General features: G+C 43.8%; 1 protein-coding gene across 9 annotated transcripts in view; it reads right to left on the bottom strand.

Moving 5' to 3' along the window:
- The window catches only part of CREM (cAMP responsive element modulator), an 848,590-nt gene that overhangs the window by 529,352 nt on the left and 302,242 nt on the right, over positions 1-16,996 (bottom strand). Inside the window, exon 1 of one of the 9 annotated variants that reach the window (XM_085631874.1) lies at positions 15,943-15,978. The exons of 7 other annotated variants lie outside the window; for them this stretch is intronic. In XM_085631874.1, coding sequence (XP_085488000.1) covers positions 15,943-15,975 — 33 coding nt within the window. In that variant the 5' untranslated portion in view covers positions 15,976-15,978. Of the gene's footprint in view, positions 1-15,942; positions 15,979-16,996 lie in introns of those variants that run through there. One more of the 9 variants, XM_085631883.1, reaches the window with a different exon arrangement.

Here is a 16,996-nt window from a genome sequence, read left to right as displayed (position 1 = left end):
GAGTATTGAAATTTGAGAGTACCTGGCAAGGTAATACCCCGTCACAGATGTTACAGATGTTACAATATCACCACAATAGAATTAGAGAAGAACAAGAACACGAACAAAGACGTATGAAAGATACAAAAATGAAAATGCTTGTTGCTCAGTCAGTTCCAGCTGATGGTCATCAAAAGGGTGATTCCGCAGGTCCAACGAAAGGGACATGTAACTATTGTAAACAACAAGGTCATTATATACACGATTGTCCAGTCCTGAAACATAATATTGCCACAGGTAGAACACAAGAAAGACCACGTCCACCTAGACAGGATCAGAATCAACAACAAATTTCTCAGCATGCACAACATAGGTCAGCTCCGCAACAATTAGCTCCGCAACTGGCAGCTCCACAACAGAACGTAGCACCACCACCAGCGCAGCCTATTGCTGCCACACAAGTGACAACGCAACAGATGTACCAGTATGCACAAGCAGATTATCCCGATTATCAGCGATACACATGAAATAGCCTAGAGAGGGAAGTTGGCTTACCCCTTATTGAGGTTCCTGTAGATCAAGAGGGACCTTATGTACATAGTGAACTATTAGGGGAAGACAGAAAGTTTTTACTTGATACAGGGGCAAGCAGAACAACTATACGACGCAGTGAAGTTCCAGGGGCACCCCTCTCAGGCTCACAGAATATTTCCCTTGGATTCTCAGGAAAGCCTATCATTAATGAGGTTACACAGCCTCTTCCACTCACGGTTGGTCCATTGACACGTACTACAGATTTATTGCTTACTAAATCATGTCCGGAAAACTTGTTAGGTATAAAAACATTGAAAGCTCTAGGAGCTATAATATGTTGTTCTCCGGAAGGAGTACGATTATTTTTACGTGATTTTAAAGGTCATTACGTGTCCAGAGACATGGATCACCGGCTGCAGAGTTTACCTACGCATTTATGGGCACAAGGCCCCACTGATGTTGGTTGCATGAACATTACACCATATCGAGTCACACTAAAAACAGGAGTAGTACTACCACGAATGCGACAATATAGGTTACCACCAGATGCTGTTGCGGCTTTGCTGCAAATCATTGACGAACTCATTGCACAAGGAGTGGTTGTAGAAACCGACTCCAATATATGCAATTCCCCGATAATTCCGATTCTTAAAAGAACGGATCCAAAAGCACCACCAGTATATCGATTAGTTATTGATCTGCGCGAATTAAATAAATGCATTGTACCACAATATCCTGTAGTCCCAGATATCTCTTCATTATTAACAGCTATTGACTCAGAAGCAACGTTCTTCACTGTAATTGATCTCAAGAATGCTTTCTTTAGCGTCCCAATAGATCCGGAAAGTCAATATCTGTTCGGATTCAGTTTAAATGGACGAAGTTTTAAATTCACACGCGCACCTCAAGGATTTACAGAAAGCCCCAGCATCTATAGCCAAGCACTAAAACGAGAACTTGACAGTATCCACATGCCAGTTAACACTGCCTTGCTTCAATATGTCGATGATCTGTTGATCACCGCCCGAAGCGAACCTGAATGTGAAACAGCGTCACTGACGGTTTTAAAATTTCTGGCCGACAAGGGGCACAAGGTGTCCCCTTCTAAGCTGCAATTCTGTGTCCCGCGAGTTGTCTACCTTGGGCACTCGCTGTCCAAGGAGGGAAGACAGCTTACACCCGACCGCATCCAGTTAATTGCTAACATGCCACCACCCAAGACACAAAAGGGGGTGCGGGCTTTTATAGGCCTCACTTCATACTGTAGGCAGTGGATCCCTCAATATGCATTTCTAGCAAAACCACTCATCCAGTTGACAACACAGGAGGCCGCCACATCGGCTGTCCTCCCTTGGACTCAAGAACATATACATGCTTTTGAAAGCTTAAAGAAAGCTTTATGCCAAGCACCTGTTTTGGCAACACCATGTTTCAGTAAACAGTTTACACTCTTTGTTACAGAACGCGAAGGTACTGCCTTGTCAGTACTCACTCAGGAACAAGCAGGATCACACAAACCATGTGCTTATTTCTCTAGTACATTAGATCCAGTAGCTCAGGCTCTTCCTGCGTGCCTGAAATCAGTGGCAGCAACAGCTTTAGCAATCAGACAAAGCGATGCCATAGTGTTAGGACATCAATTGACAGTACAAGTACCACACGCAGTAGAGGTTCTCTTGAACCGCACACAAACACAACACTTGACTATAGCGAGACTCACCGGTTACGAATTGACATTGTTTCAGCCACACATAGAAATCAGACGTTGTAATACGTTAAATCCTGCCACACTTTTGCCAGTAAATGGAACAGATCCATTAGCACATGATTGTATTGAAGTCATTACTATCACGACAAAACCCAGACAAGACTTGACAGATATCCCTTTATCAGATCCAGACTTGACATTGTATGTAGATGGTTCATGTATGAGAACAAGTACAGGAGAGTTAGTGGCCGCTTACGCAGTCACAACAGACACTGAAGTCATTGAAACAAATTGTATTAACACTTTGTCAGCTCAAGCAGCAGAGCTCATTGCTCTGACACAAGCCTGTACTCAAGCAAAAGATAAGAAAGTCAACATATACACAGATTCACGTTATGCATTCGGAGTGGTCCATGACTTCGGCGTGCTGTGGCGAGAGAGAGGTTATCTAACTTCTCACGGTGCCCACATCCAACACGGACCCCTCATTCAAGCCCTATTAGACGCGATTCATCTACCTACTGCGATATCAATTATGAAATGCAAGGCCCATACAAAAGTTACCGATATCATTTCTCAGGGTAATGACCTAGCTGACAGAACAGCTAAACAGACTGCTCAGAACCAGACTCATACAACTGACGCGACAAAGACAATAGTTCTGACACCAACACATTGCATGACAGTTAAGGATCCCGCCCTTGATATAATTGACATACAGACACATGCTACACCAGAAGAAATAAAGAAATGGACTGAATTAGGAGGAATCCAAACGGATCAAGGATGGATGACGAAGGAAAAATCTATATGGTTTCTTCCCGACTCCATGGTTCAAGTCATCATTAACACAATACACAGTCCAGCGCACCTAGGAGAAAAAGCTATGCTAGACAGCATTCAACACATTTGGTTCAACAAACATCTGCGAGCCGCAGCTAAACAAAAAGTTCGTACCTGTATGATATGTTGTCAGTTTAATCCAGGTAAAAGCATCCCCGTCGAACAGGGTGGATTTCAACCTCCCGATCATGCTTTCGAAGTCCTCCAGATGGATTATATCCAGATGGAACGATGTCGAGGATTCAAATATGTTCTCGTAGTTGTCTGTGCTCTTTCCCGTTGGACAGAAGCCTACCCGGTTTCAGATTACACTGCCCCGACTACTGCCAAACAGTTAGTTCGAGAATTCTTCCCACGGTATGGTTTGCCACGTGTTGTCTACTCAGATAACGGCCAGCCATTCTCATCGGAACTAATGAAACACGTTTCACTCTTATTAGGCTACCAATGGAAATTCCACTGTGTCCGACATCCCGAGGCAGCAGGTCTCGTGGAACGCCATAATCAAACTCTGAAAATCAGATTGTCCAAAATATGTAGAGAAAAAGGTGTCGATTGGATAGTAGCCTTACCAGTTGCACTCTTTTACATGAGAATGGTAGCACATTCTCGAACAGGGCTATCCCCGTACGAGGTGATCTTCGGTAGACCACCAAATATGTGGGGGACGCCTATACCTCGCAAAATCACTGATGTTGACTGTAATATGCTGACAGATTACCTGGCTTCCTTGATGTCTGCACTACAATCTTGTCGTTCACAGGTAGCTGCAGCTTTTCCCGATAACACTGAGGTAAAGCCCCATGACGTGGTTCCAGGTGATATGGTCCTAGTGCGGAATTTCGACCGGAAGACCCAACTGGAGCCTAGGTGGAGATCGCCAAAGCTTGTTCTACTAGCAACAAGGACAGCCGTGAAGATCGAGGGACGTAAAGGGTGGTTGCACTCGAGTCATATCAAGAAATTTTATGGACTACCGTCCAGTGTGGACACTAAGCCCTGCATTTCCTCACAGACTGATTCAAAGCTCCCCTTGGTTGAACCCATGAAAACTGAACTTTATAAACTAAAATTAAGGTCTAGTAAGTCAGACAATTTGATTGTTTAAGTCCTCTCCAAGGTGAATCGGTTGAATTTGTCTCTGACATGTATCCTCTAGACCGGAATAGAGAAAGAAATCAACAGATGCAGCTTAAAAAGCATGCGTATTGTAAATCACTTCGTAGTCACTGTACAGTAACATTATTAATTTTATTTTCTCTAAGTCTTCTGATCATCATTTTTAGTATATTGCTGCATATGTATTACCCTATTTCTAAACGTGCTTACAATGTTACTGCTGAACATTCTTTTAGCGAATTACCTCCGCATGAGTTGTCCTATAGATTTGCGCTGCGCAACAACACATTCATTAGTATGTTACATCATTCCCATCAGACAAGCAATGCTACAAATTGTTGGATATGTGGCCGACTCCCTCCCTATCAGAACTATAAGGGAGTTTTGCCCCTCTTTCCATATCCGTTCACACACAATGGCTCCTGTGGAGCATGGTTTAGTTTGATTAATTCCCTAGATTCAAATTCCGTAGTTTATCAAGACAACTGGGTATGGGGAAACCTGAACCTAGTTTTGCTTAAAGTCTGCTACCCTAACAAGGAGGGACTTCCCAAAAGAACAGGAACTGATCTAGAAAATGAAGTATATGGATTAGGTAATTTTACACTTAACCTCATGATCCTGAATGTTGAATCCGAAGCCACACCAATCTTGCCCGCTATGTCAGTATTCCCAGTTAAAGGGGAATTATGTGTAAGAAAGAATGGTTCCATACACATGGGCCATAGTAAATGCACCACTGTAATAAAATTCAGTGATCAAGGCAAATCTACATTTAGAGCTTCTCGTCATTCCTACTTCATATGTGGCCAGGCCGCATACATACGCCTACCTCTAGATTGGGATGGTACCTGTTACATAGCATTCCTTCTGCCACCTGTTTTCCTAGCTCCTCCTGATTATCACAGACATACCCATTTGGTACACAATAGACAGCAGAGAGATCTCCCGATTGTCGATTACACTGAAACGGCATGGGAACAATACACAGATTTCAATAAAGGTTTCTTTCCCTATATAGGAACAGTCACTAATAGTAAGCTGATACGTAGATTAACTAGAACCCTTGAAGCAGTTGTAAACGAGACTACGTCCGCCTTAGGCAATTTAACAGAAGAGCAGTCTGCTATGCGGATTGTTGTGCTTCAAAATCGTCTTGTCCTTGACGTCATCCTGGCCGATAGGGGCGGAGCTTGTAGGGTCATCGGATCAAGTTGCTGCATTTTCATACCAGAAAATTCGCCGTCAGTATATAAAGCCATTACCCGCCTTCATAAGATTATAAGCCAGATACACCAGAGTCCAGGCACCTGGACTTGGTCCGGTTGGTTCTGGGGCGTGTTGTCAGCCTGGGGATGGAGGATCCTATCCTTCCTAGGTATTGGCTTTCTCATACTATTCAGTTGCTGCTTATGTCTACAATGTGGGCCAGCGATTTGTGGCCTGTGTGCCACATCGTGTATCCCACCTCCAAGTTTTCGTTCAAAATCCCGGAAGAAGAAAGAAGAACAAATGATGCTATATGAACAGATCGATGGATTGATGAAGATCGATATCTCCTGAGGGTCCGTAGGGGACAAGGAGGGAATGAGGAAATATGAATTTTTGTGGTCAGTTATGTCCCCTATCGTAGACCCCAACGGCTCCATGTGCATGCTATAAGAACATGTATGTTCCCTCCAGTTCCAATTTCGAAGACGCAAATACATGTGCGTCCACATGTCCTCTTTCAGATCCACTATGAATGGGTTAGATATTCCATTCCTAAGTATGAAAGGCCACCGACTTTATGTGGTTCACTTTCCACATTTTACAGATTCAGGCGAGTAGGCCCTGAATTCTGCCATCAAGCTTTTCCTGCTTTCGGTCTCTGGAAGCTACAGCCCGAGCCTACATCTGTATCCATGAACTTTGTCCTACTCCCTGCGCGGCTAACGGTGCCTGATCCAGCCTGTTGCCTGCCAAAAACTGTCTTTCACCTTCAAGATTATCTGCTTCGCTCCTCATCCGATGCATTCCTGTCTAGTAGTTTAGGTAAACATTCCTCCAGCTACCGTGCAAGGGGCCAGGCCTCACTGTCCTCGTGCAAGTAATTCATAGCCCCTGTTACCATGGAAGATTCCTGCCCCCTCGCATCTCATGTAGACACTTAGACGCCCGTACACGCACTAACAGTCAGTATAGAATAGATTCCGTCCGAGAGGCCTTTCCTTTTGGATAATACAGTTCTTAAAACATAAGATATTAGATATGATTTGGGATTAGGTTGACATGACCCCTCAGACTTCTGTCTCCACATGTAGAGCTAAATGTCAAGTCCCCTTCACCCTCTAGTTGCACGTCAATCACACGTCATGCGGCTGCGCGCGCATCTCTGCCAAATATTTCTGCTGACATTGCAGGATTCTCTTATGGATCCACCCCTTTGTGACATCATGTTTAATGACGTATTTTAGTTACACCCATGTTTACGCCTTTTTTGGTTACGTATGCATATTTTATCTCTCTTATCAACTGTTACGCCTCCTGCATCTGTTACACTATAATGCCTTTCTTATAAAAGTGATTACCTGTCAATAATGTAGGGCCTTCCTTCCTGAACCCTCATGGTGATGGAGTGTGAAGCCTGCAATTCGAATTGTATTTCCTTTGTAGAGGAATAAAGCCTTTTAAAACCCTCTAATACCACGGATTCTGCCTCTTATATTTACTGAGTTATTCTTACTAGACTTTACCGCATAAAAAATAGTACCGGTAATGAAATATTTACCACACTTGCACTCATCCAATCACCCAGGTGCTACTCTTGCACTCATCCAGTCACCTATGGCTACTCACGAACTCACACAATCAACCATGCGCTTCTCATGCACTCATCCAATTACCCAAGCAGTACCCATGCACTCATCCACTCTCTATGCACTCTCACAATCACCTAGGCACTATCCATACATTCATCCAATCACCCAGACACTAGCCTTGCACTCATCCATTCACTGAGGCACTACCCATGCACTCCTACAGTCACCCAGGCATTATTCATACAGCCATCCATTCAACTTGGAACTACCCATGCAAACATGCAATCACACAGGTACTACCCTTACACTCATCCATGTACCCAGGCACTACACATGCGCTCATTCATTCACTAAGGCACTACCCATACACTCATGCAATAACGCAGGTACTGCAATTGTACTCATCCATTCACTCACGCAGTGCCCATGCACTCATCCATTCACCCAGGCATTAACCATGCACATATCCAATCACTCAGGCACTACACATGCACTCTTCCATTGACTCTGGCACTACCCAGGCACTCATCCATTCACCCAGGCACTCATCCAATCACCCAGGCACTACCCATGCACTCATCCAATGAGCTAGGCAATACCCTTGCACTCATCCATTCACCCAGGCACTACCGTTGCACTAATGCATTCACCCAGGCATTACACTTCTACTCATCTATTCACCCAGGCACTGCCCATACCCTCATCTATTCACCCAGACACTACCCAGGAACTCAACCTATCACTCAGGCACTACCCATGCATTCATCCATTCACCCAGGCACTACCCATGCACAGATTCATTCACCCAGCCATTATCCATGCGCTTATCCATTCACTCGGGCACAACCCTTGCACTCATCCATTCACAGAGGCACTACCCATGTACTCATCCATTCACTGAGGCACTACCCATGCACTCATCCAATCACCCAGGCACAATCCATGCGCTCACCCAATCATGCAGACACTGTGCACTCATTCACCCCATCACCTAGGCACTATCCATGCACTCACCCATTCAGCCAGGCACTACTTTTGCACTCATGCAATTACCAAGACACTACCTTGCACACATCCAATTACTCAGGCGTTACCCTTCCACTCATTCATTTACTTAGTTACTATCCTTGCACTGATCCATTAACTCACGCACTACCCATGCACTCGTCTATTCACCCTGGTACTAACTATGCACATATCTAATCACCCAAGGACTACACTTCTACTTATCCATTCACCCAGACACTACCCGTGCACTCATCCATTTACCCAACCACTAACCTTGCACTCATCCAATCACCTAGGCACTACCCATACACTCATTCATTAACCCAGACATTATCCATGCACTCATCCATTCACTCAGGCACTACCCATGCAATCCTTCATTCACCCAGCCTGTACCCAGGCACTACCCATACACTCATTCATTCACCCAGCTATTATCCATGCACTCATCCATGCATCCAGGCACTACCCTTGCACTCATCCATTCACTCAGGCAGTACGCATGCGCTCATCCTTTCACTCAATCCCTACCTATGCTCATCTATTCACCTAAGCACTATCCATGAACTCATCTATTCACCCAGACAGTAACCATGCACACATCCATTCACTGAGGCACTACTCAGGCACTCATCCATTCACTGAGGCACAACCCACGCACTCATCCACTCACGCAGGTACTACTTATATACTCATCCAATTACCCAGGCAGTATCCATGCACTCATCCAATCACCCAGGCACTATTCATACATTCTTGCAATTACCCAGGCACTATCCATGCACTCACACAATCACCCAGGCACTACCCATGTACTCATCCATTCACTCAGGCACTACCCATGCACTCATCCATTCACCCAGGCATTGCGGCCATTTCAGCAGCGAGACACACACAAGCTGAACCCGCCTATACCAGGCTCCACGCTAACACGGACGCACCCGCCCGTGTGACTCCTTTACCTTTGATCGTACATTTAGAGATTCATTTTTACCTATCGACCGGGTTGGAAATATCACCGGTTCTTCGATCGCTCAACCGTAGCGCTTTTATCAGCCCTGAAGAGTCACAGGTAGTCACCTGTTGACGAAACACGCGTCGGCTGGCGCTTTTGCTTTGACGAAATTCAACTTGTATAAAAACAACATTCACGGAACTACCGGTGTCGACCTCCTTTTGATTTCCAAATTGTATTAACTTTAAACCTTAAACGTGTGCCCAGGACTTGTTAGTAATCACTCATCCTATGATTCAGGCAATACCTTTGAACTCATCCATTTACTCAGACACTACCCATGCACTCATCCATTCACCCAGGCATTACGCATGCACTAATCCATTCACTCAAGCACTAATCATACACTCATCCTATGATCCAGGCAATACCTTTGAACTCATCCATTTACTCAGACACTACCCATGCACTCATCCATTCACCCAGGCACTACCCTTGCACTTATCCATTCACTGAGGCACTATGCTTGCACTCATCCATTCACTGAGGCACTACGATTGCACTCATCCATTCACTCAGCCACTACACATGCACTCATCCAATCACTGAGGTACTACCAATGCAGTCATCCAATTACCCAGGCACAATCTATGTACACACCCAATCATGCAAGCACTAATCATTCACTTACCCAATCACCCAGGCACTATCTATGCGCTCATCCATTCACCCAGGCCCTACCGATGTACTCATCCAATCACCCAGGCACTACCCTTGCACTCATCCATTCGCTCAGGCACTAAGAATGCACTCATCCATTCACTCAGGCACTACTCATACACTCATCCTATGATCCAGGCAATACCTTTGCACTCATCCATTCACACACTACACTTGCACTCCTGCAATTACTGCAGCACTACCTTGCACTCATCAAATCACTCAGGCGTTACCCTTCCATTAATTCATTTACTCAGGTACTACCCTTGCACTGATCCATTTACTAGTGCACTACCCAAGCACTCATCTATTCACCCAGGTACTAACTATGCACATATCAAATCACCCAGGCACTACCCTTCTACTCATCCATTTACCCAGGTACTACTCGCGCACTCATCTATTCATCCAGTCACTATCCACGCACTCATCCAGTCACCCTGGCACTAGCCATACACTCATTCATTCATCTAGACATTATCCATGCACTCATCCATTCAATCAGCCACTACCCATGCACTCCTCAATTCACTCAGCCACTATCCATGCACTCATACAGTCACTTCCCATACACTCATTCATTCACCCAGACATTATCCATGCACTCATCCATTCAATCAGCCACTACCCATGCACTCCTCAATTCACTCATCCACTACCCATGCACTCATCCATTTACTCAGGCACTACCCATTAATTCACCCAGCCACCACCCTTGCACTCATTCATTCATTCACTCAGGCAGTATGCATGGGCTCATGCATTCATTCAGGCACTACATATGCACTCATCCATTCACCCAGGCACTACTCATGCACACATCCAATCACCCAATCACTACGCTTGCAGTCATCCAATCACTCATAGATTCACTCAGGCATCACTGCTGCACTCAATCTAACATCCATGCACCAGTTGTGCACTCATTCAATCATCAAAACACTAGTCATACACTCATTCCAACATATATTCATATGTTATCTTTTTTTAACTGTAAAAGGTGGTTCCAACAGAAACCTTTTTAACCTTTTGTAAAGTTTTACATTTTTTTGTACTTTTTTATAATAACAAAAATGGCAACTGGGACAGCAGGAATTGAAAAAACGTGCTCTGAAAAAGGTGGAAAGCATGTAAAAGGGGAAAAAATAGCATGTATGTTGTTTTGCGGCATTGCGAATAGCTGTAAGACACTGCTCACCAGCACTTTTGACAACACTACAGTCCATGCAGTACGTGGCCATTCTTGACAACTCTGGAGCCATATCTGTTGCAGTAGTCTGCACCTCAGAAGTGAGTTTCTGACCAGGAATTGTTGCTCCTGCAACTAAGTAGATGGCCCTCCAGTTTCCCTCTGCTTGATCGCCAGTTGGAGAGGTTTTTTATGATAGGTTTTTAGATGGTATAACATGGACATTGTCCCACATGACTATTTCTTGTTCGTCACTCTAGAGAGGGTCTTCTTGCAGATTGTTCAGTTTAGATAAACTTTATTTCTGCAGTAAGCCATAAAAGCACAAACAGAAGATATACATAAAACGGCAAGCTTCAATTACACACTAATATAGAACCATTTTGAAAAATACTACAGAGATACAAAAAGTGCAAAGATTTAAAAATGAATTCGAAGACTGGAGGCAAGGACATCACAATAAAAAAGGACAAGAGTTCTACTAAAAAACAGGGCAAATATACACATGTTAAAATTTTATAAGACCGTTGGAATAAATAGAGTTAAAAATCACAATAAAAACAATTTAAAAACTAAAAATAGGTAGGTGGCGTTTACCGAATCACTCATGGGAAAGAATACAGTTGGGAAATAGCAGCAAACACATTTAGTAGGCACTCTTAACTGATTACGGAGCTCTGGATCTCAATGATGGCTCTACGCATGTGCCACATCGCAAGAAAAAATCTAGAAGTTGCAAAGACAAATAATGGGTGGGTCTCATATTTTAATAGCCTGTAGGCCTCAGTATAATCTCTAATTCCCAGGTTTTTACATAACTGGAGCACCCATTTGGACCTTGGCCTTCTATAAGCCGGACAGAATAGGAGGACATGAAGATCTGACTCTTCGGTCGACCTACACCCTGGGCAGTCCAGCTTGATGCTTCCCTTCCATTTGTTTGTAAATGCTCTAAGGGGAAGCACCCCATGTCTGAATTGCAGAAACAATTTCTTAGCAAGGAATGGTTGAATGTTATCAAGCTCTAGTTCCAACTTGTATTGCAGTTTAATGTCCAGAAACCTGTATGTCAGGGAGCAGGTATTGGTACTCTGAAGGAGTTGGGATAGATTGTATTCTTTGATAATAAGCTGCAAGTTGTTTTTTGAAGAACAGGAGCAGGACTCCTCCGGCGAAGACCACAGGGTTGGCAGCACCAATGTATGACATCTGGTACGAATATGGGATAACCAAGGTAAATTCCCTGCTCCTAAAACAGATACTACATCCTTCAGTTCCTCCCTATAATTTAATAGCTCGGGCATGCTCCATAAGTGGTGCCAAAATAAAAGCGGGCGGGAGGCAATTATTTCACTTATCGGGCCAATTCCCAGGTCCATCCTCAAAGGTATTAAGGGAGGACTCTTCGGTAGACTCAAAAGTTGCCTAAGGAAGGAGTTCTCTGTTGTAGCGAGGACGTTTGAATGGCAAGGGCCCCAGAGTTCAACACCATAAAGAGAAGCTCCCCTAGCCTGTATTTTATAGATTTCTGCTGGTGGGCCTACAGCTTTTTGGGAACAGCTTTTATAAACTTTAAGAATGCCCCCAATGGATTGTGTGAGTTTTAAGTTTGCATTCTTTACTTGGGTTCCCCAATTCATCTTATCGTTAAGGGTGAGACCCAAGTAATCAAAGGTAGAAACCCTTTCTAAGGGTTTGCCATCCATTTGTGGCTGTGGGCAGTTTATAGTGTTTGCATTAAATACCATGTATTTCGTTTTTTGGAGATTTATTTCCAAATTCCTTTTCTTTCAAAATTTACAGAACTCCTCTAATACCAGTTGCATACCCATTGGTGACTTAGAGAGTAGCAGCGTGTCATACGCGAACATAAGCGCGGGTATTTTATGATTCGCTAGCCTTGGTGAAATTATATCTTTAATTGTCAGCAGGGTTTCTATTAAGCCATTTAAAGAGGGAAAACAGGGTCGGTGCAAGCACAAAACCCTGTCTCACCCCTTTCTCCACTGGAAAGGTAGCTGTCAATTCCCCTTTTTTACCATATCTAATCCTCGCAAATGTATCCTGGTGCAACCGTTTCAACAGATGGCATAAATACTCTGGAGCACCCATATCCTGGAGGATGCCCCAAAGCTGGTCGCGCTGCACCATATCGAATGCGGATTTGAGATCCACAAAGGTTAGGTAAAGGCTGCCGCCCTCCAAAGTCACTGTTCTCCAATGGATCAGTTGCAGTCTGAACAACTGATCAATTGTTGAAATTTTGCTTCTAAAACCCGCTTGAAGGGGTGTTAAGATGTTTTTTTCGTCAATCCATGACTGCAACCGGCCCAAAAGAACGTGAGCAAATAGCTTTTGTGTCACATCGATTAAACTTATTGGACGGTAATTAGCAGGGTTAAGCGGGGAGCCCTTCTTGTAGATAGGGATGATTTCCGCGCCTGCCCATGTTGGAGGAAGCTCCATACCTTGGAGGATAGCATTAAATAACACCCTTAGGTAGGGTACCCACACTAATCCTTCATTCTTAAATAAGTAGCCAGGGATTTTATCCAAGCCTGGCGCTTTGCCTGGGAGTATTTTACTCAATGCTGCGGTAACTTCCTTCACAGTACAGGAGGGAGCGTAAATATCCAAGGGGGTATTATGCGCAATAAGGTGCCTGGCAGGTGCATCTCCTGCCATTGGTCTGGAGTATAATGTTTGAAAATGCATCCTCCAGACTTCCTCCCCTAGGTTCGGTTCTATTGCCGAGTTGCCTTCGGACTTCCCAGATCTCACTAGATTCCAAAAGCTTCTCGTGTCTCTATTCTCTAGGGCCGTTTTAATTGCTTCCCATTTATCTAATTCCCATGTTGACTTTGCTTTAGCCACAGTTTTTTTGTATCCTGCCCTGGTTTCTTTAGTACGAGAAATATCCTTGTCTTTAACCGCTGACAGCAAGGCACTTTTAGCATCCCTGCATGTTATATTATACCAGGAGTGGTTATTTTTGGGGCCTGAATTGTTTTTAGAATCTACATTATAGAAAAACACTGAAATTTTGGCGAACATTTCCTGGTGATTTTTAGCTATTTCCTGCAGGCAGTCTGGGAGTTGGTCATTTGTTGGTGTTTGAAAAGCAAGTTCCAGATGGGGAATAATTTGTTCATATAGAGTAGCCTTTTTGTCAATTGACTGTACAAAAGTTCCCCAACGAACTCTTCTGCCTCCTTCTATTGCTATCAAATTTGGGATATCCTGTGTGGGTAGTCTTTGGTCTTGCTCAAGTTTTGGCAGTTTTATTTCTAACACCAACGGGTTGTGGTCGCTCTCACAGTGTGGATTTACTACAAAATCCACTACTCTGTGCCACAACTCTACATCTACCAATATATAATCAATGATGGATGTTTGACCCAGCTTGTTGTAGGTAGGAATGCCCGGACTGTCGGATGGGAAACGGCCATTACATGCCCTTAACAAGTTTGTAAGGGTAAGGGAAGTCATTTGCAGGACTATAGGAGTCCAACTCCTGGCCGGGTAGATGTTACAATCAGGGATTGACCAGACAGAGTCCTCCTCACTAGTGATGGGGGAGTTTAAGCCACTTAATGGTTCAAAGTGGCAATTAAAATCCCCCCCAATTATTATGTGCGAGGTCTCGGCAGTGTTTGTATGAATGTTGCTAGACAGTCTAAAACCTGCGATGTCAGCCCCTGTTTCACTGGCCGTGAGTAAATATTTATAACAGCTATTTTCATATTATTAAAAAATGTCAAGAGAATACACTGGATATCAGAGGACAATGTTTCGATCACTTTAATTCTACAGCCCATATGTATACCAACCCAGGTACAGAGGCCACGAGAGGGTCTCCCCCTTGATCCCTGTACAGCTGGGATAAAGTATGCTACGTACCCAGCTCTATATAAGAGCTTCCTTGACCAGGTTTTCTGAAACAGGCAGATCTCATGAGTGTCTATATAGGCTCGAATTTTCAAAGGTTGGGATACACACCTCCTCAACAAGATTTGTGAATTGTATCCGATTCTTAAACTCAATGCGTGCAGTTCGGTTTGTGCCATGCCCAAACGGCACCGAGGTAAATAACATCATCTGATCTGGGGTGAGAACTCTCCCCCTCCAAACGCACAGCTAAAATCGGCCACTGGGCAGTCATCTAATTATACCAAATTTATCCAAATGTTCCATATGTAATCCGTATGGTAAACCCTTTAGTTCAACTCGTTTTTCAGCATGTTTTCTCCACACGTGGGGTGGTGTTTGCCAATTTTCTAATTTTCTTATGCTTAAGCTGGGCCATCCGAACCTCTTGCAAAAACACGATTAATGCAATTTCGTCTGAGGCAGTGTTGTTTATTTTAAAAGAACCCAATGCATTTCGGGCCACTGGTGCCCTTCGCCAGGGGTCACTACAGTGACAAATGAAACAGCCAATATTACCAATAGAACCGCTAATATCATAATATTAACAAATTAATATACAATGATTTAAATACTCGATGTAATTAAACATGACCATTCATATTTCCCACAGTAATGTTATACATCCTTTAACTGACGGGACGCTGGACCATTCCCCAGCATTTCTCTCCCAGCTTACATAATTCCCAAAAACAATCATCTGTCTTATCCCCTCTCCCTTATATTAACATGTCTTCATACACCCCTTCATTAATTTGTTCGACTTATTTTGCCTAACGCACCTCTATTTAACTTGCACTTCCTAACATTCTTGCAAAAGCAAACCCAAAACCCACTTTAACACATCAACTCCATGCATTCACACTTTCCAACTCTCTCCCAGTCACTTTTTCTCGTCTGACACGCAACTCAACTCCCACTAACCTCCACACTTACACAACTCACCCGAGCCAAGCCTACCCTTAAACCGAAACACAATGGCACCTGCTTGCACTACTCACATCCACACAAGTACTCTCCTCCCCTCTTAAACCACTACTGCCACAAACTAACATCACCATCTGTCCCTAACACCATCCCCGACTCTTCCATCAACTCACACCCAGCTGAAAAAACACATTACTTCTGTCTTTTACTTTACAATAACTCCTTTCCATACCTGCCGCGGCCGTTGCCGAACGATCATCCTCATTACTTCTCACAAATGATGGTACCCTCCCTTTTTCCACCCTTCATTTAAACACATTCCCTCCTCCCCATTGGTCAGCTACTTTCTCAATTCCCGCCAGTAAAACAAAAGGCTATTCTATCCCGAGAACTCCATTTCCCATAACCCACTTCTGTTGTGGGAGCTTCAATTAAAATGTTTCAATCACATAGTTTTGTGGTAGCATTAAAAAAAACATTATGAATATCGACGCATTTTATATTCATTAAATACTCATGAAGGATTTCCAGTTCATATTATTTTAACACCGTCTTTTATGACGTATTACGTTGTCTCGCCTGTCGTGTGGAGTCAGTCAATGATCATTATTCTTCTATTTCTTTTTAACTTTTCCTGCGGGTGCTATCCCAATGTAGGGCATACATTTCAACATGAATTTTCAAAGGTTGGGATGCACACCTCCTCAGCAAGATTTGTGAATTTTATCCGATTCTTAAACTCAATGCATGCAGTTCGGTTTGTGCCATGCCCAAACGACACCGAGGGAAAAAAACATCATCTGATCTGGGGCGAGAACTCTCCCCCACCAAACGCACAGCTAACATCGCCCACTTGGCAGTCATCTAATTATACCAAATGTATCCAAATGTTCCATATGTAATCCGTATGGTAAACCCTTTAGTTCAACTCGTTTTCCAGCATGTTTAATCCACACGTGGGGTGGTGTTTGCCAATTTTCTCATTTTCTTATGTATAAGCTGGGCCATCCGAACCTCCTGCAAAACGTTTTTGCAAGAGGTTTGGATGGCCCAGCTTAAGCATAAGAAAATGAGAAAATTGGCAAACACCACCCCACATGTGGAGAAAACATGCTGGAAAACGAGTTGAACTAAAGGGTATAATTAGATGACTGCCCAGTGGGCGATTTTAGCTGTGCGTTTGAAGGGGGAGAGTTCTCGCCCCAGATCAGATGATGTCTATATAGGCTCCCCAATCTGGGAGATCCAATTTTGAACTTAGGCCTGCGATGTTCCAAGATAAAATC

Source organism: Triturus cristatus, chromosome 10 (genome assembly GCF_964204655.1).
Source record: "Triturus cristatus chromosome 10, aTriCri1.1, whole genome shotgun sequence".
Taxonomy (NCBI): domain Eukaryota; kingdom Metazoa; phylum Chordata; class Amphibia; order Caudata; family Salamandridae; genus Triturus; species Triturus cristatus.
Note: the sequence above shows the minus strand (reverse complement) of the source record. Positions and strands in the feature narration are given on the sequence as shown.